The sequence below is a fragment of the Somniosus microcephalus genome, chromosome 23, assembly GCF_052327205.1.
Source record: "Somniosus microcephalus isolate GS21.2 chromosome 23, FLI_Smic_1.0, whole genome shotgun sequence".
NCBI lineage: Eukaryota > Metazoa > Chordata > Chondrichthyes > Squaliformes > Somniosidae > Somniosus > Somniosus microcephalus.
Window position 1 is genome coordinate 18,867,965 of NC_141009.1, and position 18,361 is coordinate 18,886,325.

Consider the following 18,361-nt stretch of genomic DNA (forward strand, 5'->3'; position numbering starts at 1 on the left):
ACTCATGTATATACAACCTCACTTCCCCCACCACCCCCCCATTAAAATAAATTCCACCCATATAAACAACAATCCCCATATAATTATAAAGCTTCCCTCACCTCACCTCCCACTTTTATGTTGGCTGGTATCCACAGATGTACGTGCACACACTGTTCTTTCTCACTTCTGCCAGGGCATTCCTATCTGCTGTGGCTCTGCTCCATCATAACTGCAATATAGAAAGGGAACTCGCGCTCCAGCCGCAACCCATGACTCCTACCGGTGATGTTAAAAATCTCCTCTCCCTGCATCTATCCTGCAGGGCTGCCTTCAATTCGAAATGAGTGGATGTCTGGAGAGGAGTTAGGAGGGGATAATTGCCACTGAAATACCACAGGGCAGAAGGAGAGGAGCAACAGCTGACAGCAACAGCTGATAGTGATGCACGAGAGTGGTGCAACTGCTGGGCCCACCTGTGCTTCACCAGGATGGAAACCTTGGGGAGGATTGACCTGTGCATCAAACAATCCCTCTATTTTTTGCTCCGAGTAGAGGGATAAATATCTATTTCTTTGTGAACGCATATACAATACGTTAAGATACAGATCAATACACACTGTGTCTGTTATAACTTTTTTTCTGAGCTGGAGGTACGCCAACTCATACCAATATTCTTTTCTTCCTCCTTCCAAAGGCACTGACTCACGCTGGGCACTGGCAGCCCTCTGGTATCTCACTATTGCTCAAGTGTGAGTCTGGACAATAGTGTTTAGTTATTTGGCTGTGGCGATAATGAAATATACCCAGTCCTGTCCTCACCCAATGTAAAGACACACACACACCACAACATTACTGAACAAAGTAAAAAGTTACGTTCTTTGTTTTCCAGTATTGCAACCCTGGTTGCATTGGGAAGACTTGAAGATTGTCTCCAACTGGTCACCAATCAACTTGAGATTGTGACGTCCAATCCAGAGCTCTACATCCTTCGGGCAAGACTGCATGACCACTTTTTCAATGTAAGTGTGGTGCACTGCTTTTTAATGTTTTATGTTATTAGTCTTGATATCTCTTTACAGAAATACATTGCAGAGGTAAATTCTTGGTTAGTTACACTCAGTGCAGCTCTGCCTTAAAAATCATGATCTGAACCCTTATAGCAAATAAACATTTGTGCTTACAAAGCTATCTAGATTTTGTATGTGTTAGAAACAGAAAAATAGGAGCAGGAGTTGGCCATTCGACCCTTCGAGCCTGGCTGATCCTCTATCTCAATACCATATTCCCGCTCTCTCCTCATACCCCTTAAGAACCAGTGGATGTGGTGTATTTGGATTTTCAGAAAGCCTTTGATAAAGTCTCACATAAGAGGTTAGTGTGCAAAATTAAAGCACATGGGACTGGGGGTAATATACTCGCATGGATTGAAAATTGGTTAACAGATAGGAAACAGAGAGTAGGAATAAATGGGTCTTTTTCGGGGTGGCAGGCGGTGACTAGTGGGGTACCGCAGGGATCAGTGCTTGGGCCCCAGCTATTCACAATATATATCAATGATTTGGATGAAGGAACCAAACGTAATATTTCCAAGTTTGCTGACGACATGAAACTAGGTGGGATTGTGAGTTGTGAGGAGGATGCAAAGAGGCTTCAAGATGATTTAGACAAGTTGAGTGAGTGGGCAAATACATGGCAGATGCAGTATAACATGGATAAATGTGAACTTATCCACTTTGGTAGGAAAAACAGAAAGGTAAAGTATTATTTAAATGGTGATAGATTGGGAAATGCTGATGTACAAAGGGATCTGGGTGTCCTTGTACACCAGTCACTGAAAGCAAACATGCAGGTGCAGCAAGCAGTTAGGAAGGCAAATGGTATGTTGGCCTTCATTGCAAGAAGATTTGAGTACAGGAGCAAGGATGTCTTACTACAGTTGTACAGGGCCTTGGCGAGACCACACCTGGAGTACTGTGTGCAATTTTGGTCTCCTTACCTAAGAAAGGATATACTTGCCATAGAGGGAGTGCAGCGAAGGTTCACCAGACTGATTCCTGGAATGGCAGGACTGTCGTATGAGGAGAGATTGGGTCGACTAGACCTGTATTCACTAGAGTTTAGAAGAATGAGAGGGGATCTCATTGAAACGTATAAAATTCTGACAGGGCTAGACAGACTGGATGCAGGGAGGATGTTTCCCCTGGCTGGGGGGGTCTAGACCAAGGGGTCACAGTCTCAGGATACGGGGTACATAAGAACATAAGAACATAAGAAATAGGAGCAGGAGTAGGCCAATCGGCCCCTCGAGCCTGCTCCGCCATTCAATAAGATCATGGCTGATCTGATCCTAACCGCCAATCCACTATCACAGAACCATCTCCTGAATCTAACAGAATTAGACACACGAAATAGGAGCAGGATCAGGCTACACGGCCCCTGGGCCCGCTCCGCTACCCACAGGGCCATGACCGATCCGAACCTAGACTCATGTCCAAATTCCTGCCCACTCCCCGTAACCTTTAATTCCCTTTACTTCTAGGAAACTGTCTATTTCTGTTTCAAATTTATGTAATGATGTAGCTTCTACAGCTTTTTGGGGCAGCATATTCCATGGACCTACCACCCTCTGAGTGAAGTAGTTCCTCCTCATCTCAGTTTTGAAAGAGCAGCCCCTTATTCTAAGACTATGCCCCCTAGTTCTAGTTTCACCCATCATCGGGAACATCTTCCCCGCATCCACCCGATCCAACCCCTTCACAATCTTATATGTTTCAATAAGATCGCCTCTCATTCTTCTGAACTCCAATGAGTAGAGTCCCAATCTACTCAACCTCTCCTCATATGTCCATCCCCTCATCCCTGGGATTAACCGAGTGAACCTTCTTTGTACTGACTCGAGAGCAAGTATGTCCTTTCTTAAGTATGGACACCAAAACTATACGCAGTATTCCAGGTGCGGTCTCACCAATACCTTGTACAACTGAAGCAATACCTCCCTATTTTTATATTCTATCCCCCTAGCAATGAAAGCCAACATTCCATTGGCCTTCTTAATCACTTGCTGCACCTGCATACTAACCTTTTGAGTTTCGTGCACCAGGACCCCCAGATCCCTTTGTACTTCAGTACTTTCCAGTTTCTTGCCATTAAGATAATAACTTGCTCTACGATTTTTCCTGCCAAAGTGCATAACCTCACACTTTCCAGTATTGTATTCCATCTGCCAAATCTCTGTCCACTTACTTAGCCTGTCGATGTCCCCTTGCAGGTTTTTTATGTCCTTCTCACTCACTACTTTCCCTCCCATCTTAGTATCATAGGACTGAGATGAGGAGAAATTTCTTCACTCAGAGGGTGGTGAACCTGTGGAATTCTCTACCACAGAAGGCTGTGGAGGCCAAGTCACTGAATATATTTAAGAAGGAGACAGATAGATTTCTAGACACAAAATACATCAAGGGGTATGAGGAGAGAGCGGGAATATGGTATTGAGATAGAGGATCAGCCATGATCATATTGAATGGCGGAGCAGGCTCGAAGGGCCGAATGGCCTACTCCTGCTCCTATTTGTCTATGTTTCTGTTTCTAATTGGCCAGATTGGATTTGTCCTGCTTTTTGTGGACAGGACATACCTGGGCAGTTTTCCACATTGTCGGGTGGATACCAGTGTTGTAGCTGTACTGGAACAGCTTGGCTAGAGGCGCGGCTAGTTCTGGAGCAGCCATTCAGTTATACCGAACTGCATGGACTGCAGTGGCCCCAAGAAGGCGACTCACCACCAACTTCCCAAGGGCAATTAGGGATGGGCAATAAATGCGATGCCCACATCTCATGAATGAATAAAAAGAAAATACAGATGAGCCATGATCTTATTGAAGAGGGGCTCAATGGCCTCCTTCTGTTCCTCTGTAACCCCATGTGTCCATCCTGAATGTGGAAATTTTTGGATTGTGTTTATTGGGTCACTTATGTGACTTTTCTTTCTCCCCCGTCAACAGATAGCTAATTGTTATCACGATGTCAGTAGTGCCCTGGCTTTGGATCCGTCCAATCAGGAGGCAGTATCATTCATGGCTACACTGACCCACAGAGCTGAAGAGGCAAAGGCACAATCGGTAAACAAGGCTCTGACAGGCAAAATGAATGGTGCCCTGGACAAGATCAATGAGGCGATAGACAATAATCCCAAAAAAGCAGACTATTACGTCTTCAGGTACAACCAACAATAGCCAACAATAATAGACAGGGATAAAAACAGACAATGCTGGAAATACTCAGCAGGTCAGGTAGCAACGTTGGGAGAGAGAAACAGAGTTAACGTTTCAGGTCGATGACCCTTCGCCAGAACTGGAAAAAGTTGGAGATGTAAGCAAGTGCAGGGGCAGGGCAAGGGGTTGGGGAGGAAAGAACACAAGGGAAGGTTTGTGATAGGATGGAAGGCAGGAGAGGTTAGGGAGGGGAAGGGGTGAGGCAAAAGGAGATGGTAATGGGACAAGTTAAGAAACAAAAGATGAGTCTAGATGAGGTGTAAATGGGAATGGCAGAATCATCAACAGCTGCCGTGTGGAAAAAAAAGGGGCCGAGGTTATGATCTGAAATTGTTGAACTCGATGTTGAGTCCAGAAGGCTGTAAAGTGCCTAATCGAAAGATGAGGTGCTGTTCCTCGAGCTTACGCTGAGCTTCATTGGAACAGTTAAGAGGCCACAGACAGTGAGGTCAGAGTGGGAGTGGAGCGGAGAATTAAAGTGACAGGCGACCGGAAGCTCGGGGTCACGCTTACGGACTGAATGGAGGTGTTCCGCAAAGCGGTCGCCCAATCTGCGTTTGGTCTCCCCAATGTAGAGGAGACCGCATCATGAGCAGCGAATACAGTATACTAAATTGCAAGAAGTAAATTGCTGTTTCACCTGGAAGGAGTCTTTGGGGCTGGGGGAAGGTGTGTTGGGGGTGATTGAGGAGTGGACCAGGGTGTCGTGGAGGGAGCGGTCCTTTGGAATGCTGAAAGGGGAGTTGAGGGGAAGATACATTTGGTGGTGGGACCACGCTGGAGGTGGCAGAAATGGCAGAGGATGATCCGTTGAATGTGGAGGCTGGTGGGGTGAAAGGTGAAGACAAGGGGAACCCTATCGTGGTTCCGGGAGGGAGGGGAAGGGGTGAGAGCAGAAGTGCGGGAAATAGAATGGACACAGTCGAGGGCCATGTTAACCACGGTAGAGGGGAATCCTCAGTTGAGGAAAAAGGAAGACATGTCGGAAGCACTAGTCTGGAAGGTAGCATCGTCAGAGCAGATGCGACGGTGATGGAGAAACTGGGAGAATGGAATAGAGTCCTTACAGGAAGCTGGGTGGGAGGAAGTGTAGTCCAGGTAACTATGGGAGTCAGTGGGCTTATAATGAATGTTTGTTAATAGCCTATCCCCAGAAATGGAGACAGAGAAGTCGAGGAAGGGACGGGAAGAGTCGGAGATGGACCATGTGAAGGTGAGGGAAGGGTGGCAATTGGAAGCAAAGTGAATGAAATTTTCTAGTTCAGGGCGAGAGCAGGAAACGTCACCGATACAGTCATCAATGTACCGGAAAAAAAGGTGACGGGGGGTGGGGGAACCTGAGTAGGACTGGAACAAAGAATATTCCACATATCCCACGAAAAGGCAGGCATAGCTAGGACCCATGCAGGTTCCCATAGCAACACCTTTAATTTGGAGGAAGTGAGTGGAGTCAAAGGAGAAGTTGTTCAATGTGAGAACAAGTTCAGCCAAGCGAAGGAGGGTGGTGTTGGATGGGGACTGGTTGGGCCTCTGTTCAAGGAAGAAGCGGAGCGCCCTCAGGCCATCCTGGTGGGGGATGGAGGTGTAGAGGGATTGGACGTCCATAGTGAAAAGGAGATGGTTGGGGCCTGGAAACTGTTAAAGTGGCGGAAGGTGTCGGAAGAATCACGGATGTAGGTGGGAAGAGACTGGAAAAGGGGAGAAAAAATAGAGTCGAGATAGGAAGAGATAAGTTCCATGGGGCAAGAACAAGCTGAAACGACGGGTCTACCAGGGCAGTCCTGTTTGTGGATATTGGGAAGGAGGTAGAAGCAGGCTGTGCGGGGTTGGGGAACTTTGAGGTTGGCGGCCGTGGAGGGCAGATCTCCAGAGGAGATGAGGTCAGTGACAGTCTTGGAAATGATGGCTTTGTGGGAGACTACGGTCTCCCGCGTAAAGAAATAGGCAACACAGCGAGCTACAAGAAATAGGTCTTTACTCCAACTCTCACAATACAGTACTGAATTCGTGAAGCCCGCGAACCTGTGATGACTCACGGATTGGTCACCTGCTGGAACCTGATTGGTTTTCCTTCTCTCAGCAGCAGGCAAGTCTGAACATGCCTTATTCCTCTCAGCTTGCAACTGTCTTGCGGGGGGAGGGGAATACAGCAGTTAAAAGGGGATTATACAGGTTTATCTACACACACACAGTGTTTCCCCAATGTGGCAACGCCACATACGCCCCCCCAGAATCCTCGTTAACTGTAAAAGTCAGTCTCTGCGGAGGTTTGACCAAGCGACCGTAGCGGCTGTAGTAGCCATCTGGCGTGTGAGGAGGGCTGTCTGGGAGGTCGGCCGGTTGGTTCGTCGGCTGGTCTGGCGGCTGATCTGCCGGTGGGCTGGCTGGACGGGCTGCCGGCGAAGGTGGGGCGGCAGCCGGGAAGTAAGGTTCTGGCGTGTCTTGGTCCTCTTGTGGGGCCGCCGCCAACGCGGGAGGTCTGCCCCGCCGTGGGGGAAGAGCCGGCCGAAACGGGAAGCTGAGGTCCAGGTGCGCCGGTTTGAGGCGGTCTACTGAAATAAGGTCCGGCTTCCCGCCGACGTCGATAAGAAAAGCTTTGTCCCCCGTCTCCAATACTGGGAAGGGGCCGGTGTATGGTGCCTGCAGCGGGCCTCTGTGCGCGTCCCAGCGCACGAAGACGAACTCCGCATGTCGTAAGTCTCGAGGCACATAGGACGGCTGCGGGCCGTGTTGCGAAGTGGGCACTGGACGGAATTGCTGGGCCGCGTCCTGGTGCAGGGAAAGCTGTCTGGCGGCCGACCACGGCTCCATTGTCAGGGGGAGGAAGTCGCCTGGTACTCTGAGCAGTTGGCCGTAGACCATCTCGGCCGCGGAGGCGCGGAGGTCCTCTCTGGGCGTGGTACGCAATCCCAGGAGAACCCAGGGTAGTTTGTCGATCCAGCTGGTGTCGGCCAGGCTGGTGCGGAGGGAGGCTTTCAAAGAACGATGAAAGTGCTCGCAGAGCCCGTTGGCCTGCGGGTGGTAGGCTGTTGTCCTGTGCAACTTGGTGCCGAGGCCGGCGATGATGGCATTCCACAAGTGGGAGGTGAACTGGGGGCCTCTGTCCGAGGATATGTCGGTCGGCACGCCGAACCGGGCCACCCATGTCGAGACGAATGCTCGCGCGACATCGGTCGTGGTGGTGGAGGCGAGGGGAACCACCTCGGGCCATCTGGTGGTGCGGTCGACGATCGTGAGCAGGTGTGTAAAACCGTGCGACGGCGGCAAGGGGCCTACCAGATCGACGTGGACGTGGTCGAAACGCCTCTCGGGCACCGGGAAACACTCCAATGGCGCCTTGGTGTGCTGCTGGACCTTAGCGCGCTGACACGCCACGCATGTGTTGGTCCAGTCTCTCACATCCTTGTGGAGTCCAGGCCAGACGAACTTGGCGGACATAAGTTTCTGAGACGCACGCATCCCTGGATGTGAGAGGCCATGGATGATGTCGAAAACTCGCTTGCGCCAGGCAGATGGGATGACCGGCCTAGGCGAGGGGACTGAGACGTCGCACAGGAGGGTTGTGCCGGCTGCGTGGAAGTGGATGTCGGCCAGGGTGAGGCTGGTAGTTGACGTCCTGAGGGCCTGGATCTCCGCGTCGGCGGCCTGGTCTCTCGCCATGCTGGCGTAGTCGACGCCCAGGTGCACTGCGTGGAGCGAGGGTCTTGAGAGGCAGTCGGCCACCAAATTGTCCTTACCGGCGACGTGGCGGATGTCCGTGGTGAACTCCGAGATGAAGTTGAGTTGGCGCTGTTGGCGCGCGGACCAGGGTTCGGTTACTTTGGCCGTGGCGAAAATGAGCGGCTTGTGGTCCACGAATGCGGTGAACGGCCGGCCTTCCAGGAGGAAACGGAAGTGCCGGATTGCCAGGAACAGGGCCAGGAGCTCTCTGTCGAACGTGCTGTAGGCCTGCTCGTTCTTGCGCAGCTGTTGGCTGAAAAATGCCAGTGGCTGCCACGCGCCTTCGACCCACTGTTGCTGGATGGCGCCGACGGCGTAATCCGAGGCATCCGTGGTGAGGGCGGCCTTGGCGCCCGGGATGGGGTGGGCCAGTAGTGTGGCGTTGGCCAAGGCGCTTTTGGTCTGGTGGAAGGCTGTCGCCATCTCGCTGGACCAGGTGAGTTGCTCTTTGCCCGTTTTGCCCCTGGTGGCTTCGTAGAGGGGGCACATGAGTGCGGCGGCCTTGGGCACGAACCGGTGATAGAAATTGACCATCCCCAAAAATTCCTGCAGCGCCTTGACCGAGGTGGGCTGGGGAAAGTCCGCCACCGCCTGCACCTTGGAAGGTAGGGGAATGGCTCCCCTTGGCGAGATTCTGTGGCCGAGAAAGTCAATTTGGGCTGCTCCGAACTGGCATTTGGCCGGGTTGACGATTAGCCCGTGTTGGCTGAGGCGCTGGAAAAGGGAGCGCAAATGCGCGATGTGCTCGGCCTTGCTGGTGCTGGCCACGAGGATATCGTCCAGATAGATGAACAGGAAGCTCAGGTCCCGTAGGACGGAGTCCATGAGCCGTTGGAAGGCCTGTGCGGCGTTCTTAAGCCCGAAGGGCATGCGCAGGAACTCAAACAGTCCGAAGGGGGTGATGACCGCCGTCTTCTGGACATCTGCGTGGTGGACGGGGACCTGATGGTAGCCGCGAATCAGGTCGACCTTGGAAAAGACGGACTTTCCTGCTAGGTGTGCCGAAAAGTCTTGGATGTGCGGAATGGGGTATCTATCGGGCGTGGTGGCGCCGTTGAGCCATCTGTAGTCGCCGCAGGGGCGCCAGCCACCGCCCGGCTTGGGCACAATGTGGAGGGGGGACGACCAAGGGCTGTTCGAGCGGCGGATGATGCCCAGTTTTTCCATCATGGCGAATTCTTCCTTGGCCACCGCCATCTTGGCTGGGTCCAGGCGTCTGGCTCGAGCGAACACTGGTGGTCCCGTAGTGGCGATGTGGTGCTCGACCCCATGCTTGGCTGCCGCGGCTGAGAAGGTCGGTTGTGTGAGCCTCGGGAAATCTGCGAGTAGGCGAGCATAGTCGTCATGCGCCGGGGCGGAGCAGGACCCGACGAGGGCCGGGCTGTTGCTCTGCTGGCAGGCCAGTGAAGTGAAAGTTGCTGCGTCGATCAGGCGCCTGTCGCGGACATCGACCCGGAGTCCGTGGGCGCAAAGAAAATCGGCACCCAGCAAGGGATGTGCCACCGAGGCCGTCACGAAATCCCACGTAAATCGCTGGCCGTTGAAACAAACCTCGGCCCGTCACTTTCCGAAAGTAGCGATGGCTGCGACATTTGCCGCCACGAGGGGTGGGCCGCTGCGGCCTGCCTGGATGTCGAGCTGGGAGGCAGGAATTATGCTGCATTGGGCTCCGGTGTCGCAAAGGAATCTGCGCCCTGAAAGAGAGTCAGTTATGTACAGCAGTTTACCTGCGGTGCCGATGGCCATCGTGGCGGCGGGGGTGCGGTCGAGCGGGCCTAGGCGGCGGCGCGGGGCTGGTGCGTTGGGCCGGGCGGCCATCTTGGTTTGATCGAAAGAGCAGGGTGCTCTGCAGCATTGGGCCTTGTGGCCGAAACGCGCGTGGTAATAGCATAGTTCTGCGGCCTGGCGTGGCGGCGCGCACTCGGTGGTGTCGGGGAGCCTCGCGGCTGCACAGCCGAGTTGGGCGACGGCGAAGACTTTATCCACGGCGGCTGCCAGTTGTACGCAGTCCGTGATCGGGGACCCCACGAGGGCAGTCTGTACCTGCTGAGGATGCAAGCTGAGGAAAAGGGCCCGAAACAAGAAGCACTGCGGTTCAGAGCCCAGGAGCGCAAGCATCCGGCTCATCAACTGGGTCGGGGTAGAATTGCCGAGGCCTGGTAGTGAGAGAAGCCTGCGGGCCCTCTCCTCCCTGGACAGGCCGTAAGCCTGCAGCAAGCGGCCCTTAATGGTTGAGTACTTGCCGGTCTGTGGTGGATTCCCCAGCAGGTCGAGAACTTCGGCGGCAGTAGAGCTTGCTAGTGCTGAGACTACGTGGAGGTACCTTTCTTCATCGTCTTGAACCCTGCGAAGGGTGAATTGGGCCTCCGAGTGCGCGAACCAAGCTGGTGCTTGGTGTTCCCAGAAGGTGGGGAGCTTCAAGGACGCGGCACCGGCCGACATCAGGCTGCTGCTGGTTGCCATCGGGTCGTTGCTGGCCTCTGTAGGGCTGCGTGAGTCGGGGGCTTCAGCCGCCGACATTCGGGGTCACCAATGTGGGAGACTACGGTCTCCCACGTAAAGAAATAGGCAACATTGCGAGCTACAAGAAATAAGTCTTTACTCCAACTCTCACAACACAGTACTGAATTCGTGAAGCCCGCGAACCTGTGATGACTCACGGATTGGTCACCTGCTGGAACCTGATTGGTTTTCCTTCTCTCAGCAGCAGGCAAGTCTGAACGTGCCTTATTCCTCTCAGCTTGCAACTGTCTTGCGGGGGGAGGGGAATACAGCAGTTAAAAGGGGATTATACAGGTTTATCTACATACACACAGTGTTTCCCCAATGTGGCAACGCCACAGCTTCATGTTTGATAAGTCATGATCCAGGGGGAGGTCGGAGGAGGCACCGGAGAGTTGCTGTTCAGCATCCGCACGGTAGAGGTCGGTTCGCCAAACAACAACAGCGCCACCCTTGTCAGCAGGTTTAATGACAATGTTGGGGTTGGATCTGAGAGAACGGAGTGCTGCAAGTTCAGAGGGAGGTAGGTTGGAGAGAGTGAGGGGAGCAGAGAAATGGAGACGGCCGATGTCACGCCGGCAGTTGGCAATGAAAAGATCTAGAGAGGGTAAGAGGCCAGAGGCAGGGGTCCAGGTAGAACGAGAATTCTGAAAGCGGGAGAAAGGGTCGGCTGTGCGGGGTGGGGGGAAGACTCCTGGCCAAAGAAGTGGGGACGAAGGCGACGGAAAAAGAGCTCAGCGTCGCGAAATTCATTGGGGTGGGGGCGTAAGGGGATGAAGCTCAGGACTTTGCTGAGGACTGATCGTTCAGTGTCAGAGAGGGAAAGGTCAGAGGCCACAGGACCTGTATGCACAGCGTAAGGGGACACCCGTCAATAAAAAATCTTCATCTGATGCTTTTTTGTTTAAATATATAAAAGGAATGTTAATTTCAGACTGGGTTGAGTGAGAGATTGTTCGGGGAATTGACAGTTTCGCAAATTTAAAAAAAAATCAAAGATACACTTCCCTTTACTCCCCTCACTGTATCTTCAGGTACAAACCTTTCATGGTACCAAATGCATAAAAAACTTTTATCAACATTAACTGCTATATTCTCCCGAGAAAATCACCACAGTATCTAGCGGGGGTGAATGAGAGACCGTCTGTTCCCTGATTGGAGCACCGGCCCACGTGATCCCAGGAATGCTTCTGCACACGGTGCGCCCCCGGGATCCGTGGGCCACTGCGCTGTGCTCAACTCTGCAGCGTCTGATGGCAATTGTTTCAGTTTGGGGCCTCGCAACAGGCAAGTGCGCACTCGGTTTGGATGCCGGCGGTGTAATCCTTAATTATACCGCAAAATCCGGGCCGTTAGGTCAATAAGATAAGATCCAGGAAAGGAGAGACGTGTGTTGAATTGGCTTGACTAGGAATGTTCATAGACATAGAAACATAGGAGATAGGAGCAGGAATAGGCCATTCGGCCCCTCGAGCCTGTTCTACCATTTAATGAGATCATGGTTGATCATCCAAATTCAGTACCCTGTCCCTGCTTTCTCCCCATATCCCTAGATCCCTTTAGCCTTAAGAAATATATCTAACTCCTTCTTGAATATATTTAATGAATTGGCCTCAACTGCCTTGTGTGGTAGAGAATTCCACAGGTTCACCACTCTCTGGGTGAAGAAATTCCTCCTCATCTCTGTCCTAAATGGCTTACCCCTTATCTTTAGACTGTGACCCCTGGTTCTGGACTCCCCGGCCATCGGGAACATCCTTCCTGCATCTAGTCTGTCTAGTCCTGTTAGAATTTTATAAGTTAATTTCCCATGACGAATAAAAAGTATATATCGACATATATTTCCTCATGTTTCATTGATCACTTGTCTGTATTACACACATCGCTTTAATGGGCCAGAATTTACTGTGCAAGTAACAGCAAGGCTGACGGTGCTCGCTGTTATTTATGTGCAAATCGCACAGCAACCAGGTGAGGGCAGATGCGCGGTTAAACGCAAAAACCTGGAAGTTGCTGTCCGAGATGCGCTGCTCCTCCGTAAGCTGCGCAGAAACGTCATCTCGCCGTCTGACTCACCATTCAAATGTATCGAACAGCGAGAAGTTCCTGTACTTATGTCGTAGATACAGACTAAACTCGCCACACAAAGTTAGGGCACGTCCATTTCAGACTAAGTACCCTTTTTAACGGCGTGATAAGCCTTAATTACTGCTAAACAACCTCTCTGGCACCGAAAATTAACTATCACAAGTCTCATTCCTTCAGCTTTTAATTGTTGGAGATTTAAAAAAATTAATTACATTTTATTTTACTTTTTCTTTCCGTCTCTGTGAAATAGACTAACACAGAGAGTGAGAGAGGCAGAAAGAGTGAGAGAGGCAGGGAGAGAGGGAGCGACAGGGAGAGAGAGAGTGACAGGGAGAGAGAGAGCGATAGGGAAAGAGGGAGCGACAGGGAGAGAGAGCGACAGGGAGAGAGAGAGCGACGGAGAGAGAGAGAGACAGGGAGAGAGGGAGCGACAGGGAGAGAGAGAGTGACAGGGAGAGAGAGAGAGAGACAGGGAGAGAGAGCGAGACAGGGAGAGAGAGAGCGACAGAGAGAGAGAGAGAGACGGAGAGAGAGCGAGACAGGGAGAGAGGGAGAGACAGGGGGAGAGAGAGAGAGACGGAGAGAGGGAGCGACAGGGAGAGAGAGAGAGAGACAGGGAGAGAGAGAGAGAGACGGAGAGAGAGAGCGACGGAGAGAGAGAGAGACAGGGAGAGAGAGAGAGACAGGGAGAGAGGGAGTGACAGGGAGAGAGAGAGCGACAGGGAGAGAGAGAGAGAGAGACAGGGAGAGAGAGAGAGACAGGGAGAGAGAGACAGGGAGAGAGGGAGCGACAGGGAGAGAGAGAGCGACAGGGAGAGAGAGAGCGACAGGGAGAGAGAGCGACAGGGAGAGAGAGAGTGACAGGGAGAGAGGGAGCGACAGGGAGAGAGAGAGAGAGAGACAGGGAGAGAGAGAGCGACAGGGAGAGAGAGAGCGACAGGGAGAGAGAGAGCGACAGGGAGAGAGGGAGCGACAGGGAGAGAGAGAGTGAGAGAGACAGGGAGAGAGAGGGCGACAGGGAGAGAGAGAGCGACAGGGAGAGAGAGAGCGACAGGGAGAGAGGGAGCGACAGGGAGAGAGAGAGAGACAGGGAGAGAGAGAGCGACAGGGAGAGAGAGCGACAGGGAGAGAAGGAGCGACAGGGAGAGAGAGCGACAGGGAGAGAGAGAGCGACAGGGAGAGAGAGGGTGACAGGGAGAGAGGGAGCGACAGGGAGAGAGAGAGTGAGAGAGACAGGGAGAGAGAGAGCGACAGGGAGAGAGAGAGCGACAGGGAGAGAGGGAGCGACAGGCAGAGAGAGAGTGAGAGAGACAGGGAGAGAGAGCGAGAGACAGGGAGAGAGGGAGCGACAGGGAGAGAGAGAGTGAGAGAGACAGGGAGAGAGAGAGCGAGACAGGGAGAGAGAGCGAGAGACAGGGAGAGAGAGAGACAGGGAGAGAGAGCGACAGGGAGAGAGAGAGCGACAGGGAGAGAGGGAGCGACAGGGAGAGAGGGAGCGACAGGGAGAGAGAGCGACAGGGAGAGAGGGAGCAACAGGGAGAGAGAGTGACAGGGAGAGAGGGAGCGACAGGGAGAGAGAGAGTGAGAGAGACAGGGAGAGAGAGCGAGAGACAGGGAGAGAGAGAGCGACAGGGTGAGAGAGAGCAAGATGGAGAGAGAGAACAACAGGGTGAGAGAGAGCAAGACAGGGAGAGAGAGAGCGACAGGGTGAGAGAGAGCAAGACAGGGAGAGAGAGAGAGACCGGGAGAGAGAGAGTGACAGGGAGAGAGAGAGAGACAGGGAGAGAGAGAGAGAGAGACAGGGAGAGAGAGAGAGAGAGAGAGGGAGAGAGGGCGACAGGGAGAGAGAGACAGGGGAGAGAGAGTGATGGAGAGAGAGAGCGACAGGGAGAGAGAGACAGGGAGAGAGAGAGAGACAGGGAGAGAGAGAGCGACAGGGAGAGAGAGAGAGACAGGGAGAGAGCGAGAGAGACAGGGAGAGAGAGAGAGAGAGACAGGGAGAGAGGGCGACAGGGAGAGAGAGACAGGGGAGAGAGAGTGATGGAGAGAGAGAGCGACAGGGAGAGAGAGACAGGGAGAGAGAGAGAGACAGGGAGAGAGAGAGCGACAGGGAGAGAGAGAGAGACAGGGAGAGAGCGAGAGAGACAGGGAGAGAGAGAGAGAGAGACAGGGAGAGAGGGCGACAGGGAGAGAGAGACAGGGGAGAGAGAGTGATGGAGAGAGAGAGCGACAGGGAGAGAGAGACAGGGAGAGAGAGAGAGAGACAGGGAGAGAGCGAGAGAGACAGGGAGAGAGAGAGAGAGATAGGGAGAGAGGGCGAGAGACAGGGAGAGAGAGAGCGACAGGGTGAGAGAGAGCGAGACAGGGAGAGAGAGAGAGAGACAGGGAGAGAGAGAGAGAGAGAGAGAGCGACAGGGAGAGAGAGAGCGACAGGGAGATAGAGAGCGACAGGGAGAGAGGGAGAGAGAGCGATGGAGAGAGAGAGCGACGGGGAGAGAGAGCGAGACAGGGAGAGAGAGAGAGAGAGACAGGAAGAGAGAGACAGGGAGAGAGAGAGAGATAGGGAGAGAGGGCGAGAGACAGGGAGAGAGAGAGCGACAGGGTGAGAGAGAGCGAGACAGGGAGAGAGAGAGAGACAGGGAGAGAGAGAGAGAGAGCGACAGGGAGAGAGAGAGCGAGACAGGGAGAGAGAGAGAGAGACAGGGAGAGAGAGAGAGAGAGAGAGAGAGCGACAGGGAGAGAGAGAGCGACAGGGAGATAGAGAGCGACAGGGAGAGAGGGAGAGAGGGAGAGAGAGCGATGGAGAGAGAGAGCGACGGGGAGAGAGAGCGAGACGGAGAGAGAGAGAGAGACAGGGAGAGAGAGAGAGCGAGACAGGGAGAGAGAGAGAGCGACAGGGAGAGAGAGAGAGCGACAGGGAGAGAGAGAGAGAGAGACAGGGAGAGAGAGAGAGACGGAGAGAGAGAGCGACAGGGAGAGAGAGCGACAGGGAGAGAGAGAGAGAGACAGGGAGAGAGAGAGAGACAGGGAGAGAGAGAGTGACAGAGAGAGACAGGGAGAGAGAGACAGGGAGAGAGAGAGAGCGACAGGGAGAGAGACAGGGAGAGAGAGACGGAGAGAGAGAGAGCGACAGGGAGAGAGAGACAGGGAGAGAGAGAGCGACAGGGAGAGAGAGACAGGGAGAGAGAGAGACAGGGAGAGAGAGAGCGACAGGGAGAGAGAGACAGGGAGAGAGAGCGAGACAGGGAGAGAGAGACAGGGAGAGAGAGAGCGACAGGGAGAGAGAGACAGGGAGAGAGGGAGAGAGAACGGCACAGGCAAGTCTAACAAACGGCGGGTGCTGTTCGCTCGCCCGCTACAGTAAATTCTGGCCCATTATAATTTTATAACAAATATAAATAGGGTTAAAATGTTGAATCTTCTCCTAATTTATGCTGTTTCTGACCCTGATGATCATTTTTGAACGGCTTTTCTTCAGTAACTCAAGAACAACGTGTTCTTCGCAATGTCACTTTGTGATTGTGATATCATTCTTTTTATGGTTACTAGGCACCATGAGCAGCAGTTACCATGGACAAAGGATAGATTAAAAGAAAATTGTCACTTTGTCACAGACCAAACACGTCACTCAAAAGCAACAAGCAGCAGTTACCATGGAAAGTGTGGTGTATGTAACCTGTTCCACCTTAAGAGAACTTAAGCCTGTTCCACCTTAAGAGATGTACTACTTTCTCTGGCTGCTGTATACGTAATACCGGTGGTGACCACCGGTATATAAGCACTGTGTAGTAATATTGTATTTTAGTATAGTCCTGACCTCCAACCAGTAAAGACCTGTTAAACTTTAATCTTGTAGTCTGTGTTAGTAATTACAACTAGAACACACAGACTTAACAGTGGCGACGAGTCCGATTCTTACCCTGCGGCAGTTTATATCCACGGCGACTTCGTCCACAGAACGGACGTCGAAGAGAGGCTTCCACCCTCATCACCCTGCTGGAAGACACGGCGCGCGGCAGACATCAAGAAACCAGAGTGCAGAAGACATCCTGAACTCGAAGCCTCCATCAGCGGCTGTCAGCTATCTTCTTTCTTCCTCGGTGGTGGGTAAGCCGGGCAGCGGTGCGACCAGAATGTCGGCCGCGTTGGCTGTACAGACGGGGAGGGAAGACGGAGGAATAAGGGCGGTGAGATCAATCGCGACCGGAGATAAGGGCCGGGCCGCATTCGGGCCGAAAGGCGCAGCGCGGGGACATCGATCGCGGCTGGTGATAAGGGCCGGGCCGCATTCGGGCTAAAAAGGCGCAGCGTCTGGGGCAACTGAAGGCGCGAGAGCCACGGTGAAGCGGAGACAGCGTCGGGGGACGGGTGAAGACCGCCAAGCGCGGGAAAACCGCCATTTTGTAGGCGGAGGACGAAGACAAGAGCGGGAAGCCGCCATCTTGGATAAAAATAAAAATAAATTAAATTGCAACGATGCCTAAACATGGGAACATTAATACCTTTGATAGCGACATCGAAGATTGGGCCATGTATGTAGAACACATACAAAATTATTGTAAAGCAAATAAAATTCCAGATGAAGAGAAAGCACTAACATTATTAAACTTAATGGGTGCGAAGACATACGGGCAATTGAAGCACCTTTTATCACCAGATGAACCAGCGGATAAGACGTTCGAGGAGATTGTTACTGTCCTGAAAAATCATCTAAACCCCACGCCGCTGATGCTAGCGGAACGATTTAAATTTTACAACAGAAGGCAGCTGAAGGATGAAAGCAATGCTGAATATTTAATGGAATTGCGTAAGCTAGCAAAGTACTGTCAGTTTGGAACGAGACTGACAGAGGCGCTACGAGATAAATTTGTGTGTGGTTTATTAAAAGAAGATACACAAAAGCGACTGCTCGAGGAGAATGAGCTGACGCTTGAGAAAGCGGTCACTATGGCAGCAGCACACGAAGCCGCAGCGAGAGGCACGGCAGTAATGCAGCTACGGTCACCGGAACTCAGTACAAATAAATTGGGTTTGAGTACTGTAAAATGTTATCGTTGTGGAAAGACAACGCACGATCAGAACCAGTGTTGGTTTAAAAACCAAGAATGCAGAACGTGTGGCAGGCTTGGCCACATAGCTAAAGTATGCCGGTCAGGAAAGAAGACCAGCAACAAAAAGTCACCGCAAGGAAAATACATAAAGGTACACAAGGTGACAAAGAACAGTTCGACCGAACAGAAGTCAGATTCAGACGCTAGCAGTAATGAACTGGGTAGCTTAAGAGTACACAACGTTGGTAAGGATGCAGATCTCCAGACAATTTGGGTCACCCTTCAGATAGCAGGAGTCCAAGTAAAGATGGAATTGGACACTGGATCGGCATTGACGGTCATGAATAAGAAAGATTACAAAAGGTTATTCCAACATATTCCCTTACGGGATACGGAGATTATATTGAAAACATACACGGGGCAAAGAGTGTACCCCATCGGAAAGATAGAGGTAAAAGTGGTCCACAAGGGTGAAGAAAGCCAAGTAATGGACTTATATGTGCTACCTGAAGGAGGTCCACCACTACTGGGACGGGAGTGGATTAGGAAAATGAATATGGACTGGCACTCCTTGAAGGCACTAACGGTAGATTCTGGGGAAACAGATGTCAAACCTAAACGATTGTCCAAAATATTGGATGATGCTAAAGAGGTGTTCCAGCAGGCACTGGGAACACTGAGAGGAACTACGGCAAACATCAAGATTGATGAACATGCACACCCAAAATTTTTTAAAGCCAGTCCGGTAC

General features: G+C 52.3%; 1 protein-coding gene across 2 annotated transcripts in view; it reads left to right on the forward strand.

Moving 5' to 3' along the window:
- LOC147101708 (tetratricopeptide repeat protein 16-like) overlaps positions 1-18,361 on the forward strand; it is a 62,202-nt gene that overhangs the window by 13,728 nt on the left and 30,113 nt on the right. For both annotated transcript variants that reach the window (XM_085965540.1, XM_085965539.1), the window contains exons 7-8: positions 872-1,001; positions 3,982-4,196. In XM_085965540.1, coding sequence (XP_085821666.1) covers positions 872-1,001; positions 3,982-4,196 — 345 coding nt within the window. The remainder of the gene's footprint in view (positions 1-871; positions 1,002-3,981; positions 4,197-18,361) is intronic.